Here is a 6,073-nt window from a genome sequence, read left to right on the forward strand (position 1 = left end):
AGAGACCCAGGCTGGCTCAGCAGGAGGCAGGAGCTCAGCCCCCGTGAGATCCTCACTAGGAAAGGGGTGCAGATCCAGGTGAAGGTGGATATGGCTTGGAGGTAGGTTCCCTTGCGCAGCAGCCGGAGCTCTCCCTGCCTGATGCCTCGCACCAGCTCCAGGAAGGTGGGCTCCCAGGCATACAGCTTCAGCACCTTGATGCCACCCAGGATCTCGTTCATCAGCTTGATCCGTGAGTCCTTGAACTTCATTTGCTGCACCTGTGCAGAGGAGAGAACGGCAGCGGCTCATTCACTCTGCTTCCCAGACCTCCTTCCCAGACCTCCTTCCCAGACCTCCTCCTTCCCATGGGGCTCACACCTTCTTACATCCTTATCCATCGCCACTGCCTTGCCTTCTGCCACCTCCTGCCCAGCCCCCCTCTCCTCCCAGCTCCTGCCACCATCACTGGTTCCCAGGCAGCTCTGCTCCCTGCCCTGCATTTCTAGAGCACGTTGCTTCCCCCCCGCCCCGTAACCATGGGGACACATATGGGGACACGTATGTAAATGTGTGGATGGTTATGGGGAAAGGCCAGGAGCTTCCTAAGGATAAGGATTGCCTATTTCTATCTTTTAGGCCTTAACCCAAAGGATGCCAAGTTGAAACACCAAATTAACTTTTCCATTCAATCCCTGTTTATTGAATGCCTATTATGTGCCTGACCTTGTGCTAGATTGGAGGATATCTGGTTGAACAATTCAGACAAGGTCCCGGCCATCATACAGCCGGGAGTCTGATGGCGGAGGCATACAGCAAGAATTACTGGAATAAATGCTTCACTATAGATCATCATGTGTGTGCTGGGGATATAGCTCAGTTGGGAGTGTGCTTGCCTAGCAGCCATAAGGCCCTGGGTTCAATCCCCAGCATCAACAAAACAAACAAACAAACAAAAAACCCATCATGTATGATCTGAAGGGAAATAAAAGGATGCAATGAGGGAAAACAGGGGTGGGGGTACTAACTTAGACAGTAATCAGGAGGAAGTGGCCTCTATCCTGAGAGCTAAAGGAGAGGGAAGGAATTCAAGAGGCGAGGAGGGGTACAGAGTGTTCCAGGAAGAGGGAAGAGCATGCGGTGGCCTGGAGGTGCACAGAGCTTGGGGCTTTGGAGAAGAGAGAGAAGACCCACCTGGGTGAAGCTTGCCCATACTACAGGGCTGAGGGCTTACAAGGTAGTGGGGAGGGTGCTGGGTAATCTTAGGTCTTATCATTTATTCTAGGTACAGTGGGAAGCTACCAAAGACATCAGTAAATCTTTCCAAAGGGATTAAATGGCTATCTACGCTTGGCACGACATACCGGGACAAGTTCTTATTAGAACAGCTCTGCCTGACTCTGGCCCACCCTTTTCTCTCCAGGTGAAACGAGAATATTCCCTAAACGTCTCAGGGTGGTACAGGTGGAGGGAGCTAGGGCAACTATCGTGCTTGATACTAGGGGAGTGAAGGAGGCCGGGCTTGTGAACACCTTCCCCCAGTACCTGCTCCAGGTAGGAACAGTATAAACACAACAGCACCCACCTGGTAGGACCTCATCTTCACGGCCACCATTCCATTGATTGGAATCAGCAAGACCATGAGAGCCACTCCAGCCAGGGCAGAGGGACCCAGGATCTGAGGAGGAACAGGTGGGTCGATGAGATCGACGGACAGAGAGCAAAAGTCTACAGACAGAATCCAACAGACAGAAACCTGCTGATCTGAAACACGATGGGCAGGAAGCAAAAAGACTTCAGTCAGTCAGACAGACAGACAGGCAGACAGACAGAATGAGCATGACATTGGCAGAAGCAGTCAGCCATCAGACAATGACGATAGACAGGCAAAGAGCAGAAGGCTGTCCATACACACAAGAAGGCTAATATGCACAGATAGACAGATGGCTGCCAGAGCCACACCCCCAGCCTCGTCTTGTGGGGGAAAGGATCACAGCCCAGGCTGAAGAGGTCCAGCTACAGACATGAGCAGCCCCAAAGTCCCCCTAGCACCTAGGGAAGCTCTCGTGTGCATGACACAGCTGTACCACTGACACAGACTGACCCTCTCTTGTCCCATCTGCAGCAAGGTCAGAGGAAGGGGGTAAAGGTCAGGGTTCAAGAATCACCTGCCAGAGGAAGTAGATGGTCAGGATGATATTCAGGGGCGTCGACCAGATCATGTTGATGTAGGGGGCCATATCCATGAAGCGCTGGGCGTCCACTGACATTAGGTTGACCATTTCTCCTACAGTGGACTGATGTTTGACTGAATTGGTGATGACCAGAGCCTGCAGGTGGACAGCAAGGAATGTACTAGGGCTGGGAGCTTCTCCCAAGCTGCTGGCCTCTCCCTGCACCCTGATCGGGCTCACCTTCCTGTAGATGACACCTATGATCGCCGTACGGACCCTCAAGGCATACACGAAGATGCAGTGATAGTACTGATGTAAGATCAGTGTCTGCACCGTGGAGGTCACGAACATCAGCACAGCCAGCAGGAAGCCCCACCAGGCCGGGGCCGAGGGGTTTGAAATGAACTGGATCAGGATGCTGCCAGGGGAGGGGAGAGGCATGAGGGTGGGTCTGCTCCCATAGGCCTCCACGCCCCCTGCCTGAGAAACCTCTTGGATAGGGGCTGCCAGCTCTGGGACCAGGGGATGGTCATCCCCGCAGCGTGAAGACCATAACAGCCATCCTTGCTTCCTTTGGCCTTTGTCTCCTTCCCTGTCCCACACAGACCTGGCCATGCAGCCCTATGTCACTCTCTTATCACCGGCTCTCCAGGAGAACTGAGCCCCAGATGTGGGCCCTTGGGCTCCCCACCTGCCATGGCTCTGCTAATGTGAACTCCAGCTAGCTGGGAATCTCCCCTTGGATGGCCCACCAGCCACTCCGGCCCAGCGTGGCCAGGACTCAGTTCCCTCCCTTGTCCCAGTCCTGGCCTCCTCCTTCCTCTAAGGTCACTGTTCAGGGAAAGAGCCATCATCCTCTAGCTACCTAGGCAGGAACCCAGGCTGCCCTGGACTTCTCCCTTTCCTTGGCACACACACACCCATCTCTGGATCAGCTCTGGAATCATTCCTGGCCTGGACCCCCATGGGGCCTGGTTGGTCCCCTTCCACCTAGCCACCCTGCCCTACATCTCCCACACTGTTGGCAGCACCTCCCAGAGGCCCTTCCCTAGTTTCACATCTCCGAGGCGAGCCCTAGCTCTCTCTGGGCTTCCCTGCCACACCCTCCATTACCCTTTCCTCCAGGTCTAGAGTTCCTGAGTCATGCTTTGTGGCTTGGGCTTCTATTACACCCACTCCTTCCTCTAAATGTGATTAACCTTCTGAGCTAGCAAGTGTCCCCAGCTATCCCAGGCTGACCTCCTTGCCCCTCCCATTTTTTTTTTCAGACACCTGGTATACCTCTGCCTGCTGTATTCTTATTGAGCTATGGTTGTTTTCTCCCATAAGATCTCAAGACCATATCTTATTATCTCTGCATTCCTAGTGTCCTCCACCATTCTAGCACCCTGGGGGCTCAATTGGTTTTTGCTGAATGAATGAGGCACACATGGAGGGGCAAAGGGCGGGGGGCTCAAGTGCGAGGAAGCTCTCCACCCCGCCTGGCATTTGAGAGCTCCTTCTAGTTCAAGCCTCTCATGTGACTAATGTAAGTAGTAGAAAGAATATCTTAGCTAGAATTCAGAGCCCAGGACTGAGGTCTGATTCATTTTACCAGCTGTGTGCCCTTGGCCAAGTTATTTCACCTCTGTGAGCGTCTTCTTTGGGTCAGGAGGATCACGAGTTCAAAGCCAGCCTCAGCAAAAGGGAGGTGCTAAGCAACTTAGAGAGACCCTGTCTCTAAATAAGATACAAAATAGGGCTGGGGATGTGGCTCAGTGGTCGAGTGCCCCTGAGTTCAATCCCTGGCACCCCCACCCCCCGTCACCACACACACACACACAAATACAGAGCAGGGTGTGATGGTGCACACCTATAATTCCAAGCAAGTCAGGAGGGAGGTTGAGGCAGGAGGATTGCAAGTTTGAGGTCAGCCTCAACAAGTTAGTGAGACCCTGTCTCAAATTTAAACAACAACAAAAATAATTAAAGGGCTTGGGTTATGGCTCCATGATGAAGAACCTCTGGGTTCAATCTCCAGTACCAACAATAAAGAAACAAAGTAACTAGCACTTCCCTAAAGGATTCTTGGAGAGGCTTAAAGAGAGAAAGCTTATGAATGAATCCATCATGGTGGATATAGAATAGACCCAGCAAATCTAAGTGGAGTGAGAGTGGAGAAATGAGCGTCAATGCAGCGTCACATCACTTGCCAAAGTTCACACAGGAGATATGGACTCCTCAGTTCCTGGCTGGAGAGCTGAATTGCCCTATATAGTGTCCCTCCCCCTGGCCCAGCCCTTGGGCCCAGCCAGCCAGCCCTTCCCCCACAGAAGGGCCACAACAAGAGGGGTGTGGTGAGACCTGAGTAGCTGCGGGTTGACATAGGACAGCAGGTCCTCGATCAACTTGAAGCCCATGCTTATGAGGAAGCCAGACTTAAAAGTGGCCAGCAGGGCCCACAGGAAGGAGGGCTCTGAGGACCTAGGTCGGTGTCCCAGAAGTACCTCGTCCTCACCGGAGACTTTCTTCTCCAATGCTGCTGCAGCCTTGGGTCTGTCAGGGGAGGAAGGAGCAGTGGGTAGGAATGAGTCCCTAGGCCCCAAGGGAGTGAGGGAGAGGGAGTTCTCAGGACTGGGAGGGGGACAGATGGCAGAATTCCCCAGGGGACCGTCCCCAGGTGCTAGGGGGTTTCTGCAGGGGTGGCCAGACTGCTACTTGAGGATTATAAGCCCAGCTCTTCCCAATCTCTGGCCCTCTCCTTGCCTCCCCCAGGGAGGACACTGAGATGAAGGGGACTTAAAGGCAGGGATGGCTAGTGGGCCAGTCTCTGGTCAGCTAAACAGGGAGGGGTTAGAGGTGGCACGGAGGAACAGGGAGAGTGTGGGTCATAGTCCTTCTCAAAGGCTCCACGCCCTGGGAGCCAAGATCCTGCTAACCAAGCCCAAGTCCTTGGTTCCTCTGACAGCTAGTAGCCATCAGGGGTTCTGGGCTGAATGAGCACTGAACTCGCAGGCCCCAGGTGGCGGGTGAGAGGAAGAGGACTCTAAGCTCTCTTTGCAGGGCAGTTGGTCAGAGAAAGGTCTGTGGCCTTGATGGAAGGCTGCAAAGTCCCCTCAGCTGGAGCTTCATCTCTTCCAGGCTTTGCCTCCAGTCAAGAGGAGGCAGGATTGGATGGGGGGGGGGCTTCCCCTTCTGAAGGAAGTCCCTGAAATCTACCCTTTAATCAGGCAGGGTAGAGGGGTTGTAAGAGCAGGACCTCTGGGCCAGACAGCTGGGTGGGGGACCCCAGCTCTGCTACCATCCACTGGAGGGGCTTGGGCACAACATTAAACCTCTGTGCCTCAGTGTCCTCTTCTGTATCATGGGGACAACAGAATCTACGTTGTAGTACTGCACCTGACCTGAGGCTGCGATCCCCTGGGCTGCTCTTCTCCCCACCCGGTGTGAGATTACTCCAAGTCTACCGGCATCCCGGCAGGGGACCTGGGGACCTGGGAGGAGAGTGGGGCATGGAAGCGTGGGAGGGACATAGGAACACAGAGGGCACAAGGACAAGGGGTCTCACCCCGCTGCTCGCTTTTGCTGCTTCTTCCATTCCTGGAGTAGCTGCTGCACCACCATGTGGGAGCAGTCCTCCTCATTCAGGGACCAGAGATCCTGAGCCACCAGGGGACGCCGGTAGCCGAGGATGATCAGCCTGGGCAGGAGGTGGGGGCACATAGGCAGCCTCACACAGGGTCAGGACTTAGCTGCCAGGAGCTGGGAGCAATTGTCTCCAGGGCCCCAGGATCTCCAGAACAGGGGGGCTTCCTCCAGTGCTTTGACCAGGGGAGGCGTCTCTTTTATTCCCACAGTGAGGTTGTGGGTCGCTGCCTCCTCCCTCCCCAGTTCCCGTCTCTGCCCCTCTCCTTCCCCTCCCCAGGTGCCCCATCTGTCAC

General features: G+C 54.6%; 1 protein-coding gene across 1 annotated transcript in view; it reads right to left on the reverse strand.

The window, feature by feature from the left end:
* The window catches only part of Abcc3 (ATP binding cassette subfamily C member 3), a 45,661-nt gene that overhangs the window by 22,096 nt on the left and 17,492 nt on the right, over positions 1 to 6,073 (reverse strand). The window contains exons 7-12 of the mRNA XM_015495471.2: positions 5,701 to 5,832; positions 4,497 to 4,688; positions 2,394 to 2,571; positions 2,148 to 2,309; positions 1,565 to 1,657; positions 57 to 260 (exon numbers count right to left, since the gene is read on the reverse strand). Coding sequence (XP_015350957.1) covers positions 57 to 260; positions 1,565 to 1,657; positions 2,148 to 2,309; positions 2,394 to 2,571; positions 4,497 to 4,688; positions 5,701 to 5,832 — 961 coding nt within the window. The remainder of the gene's footprint in view (positions 1 to 56; positions 261 to 1,564; positions 1,658 to 2,147; positions 2,310 to 2,393; positions 2,572 to 4,496; positions 4,689 to 5,700; positions 5,833 to 6,073) is intronic.

This window comes from Marmota marmota, unplaced genomic scaffold (genome assembly GCF_001458135.2).
Source record: "Marmota marmota marmota unplaced genomic scaffold, marMar, whole genome shotgun sequence".
Lineage (NCBI taxonomy): Eukaryota > Metazoa > Chordata > Mammalia > Rodentia > Sciuridae > Marmota > Marmota marmota.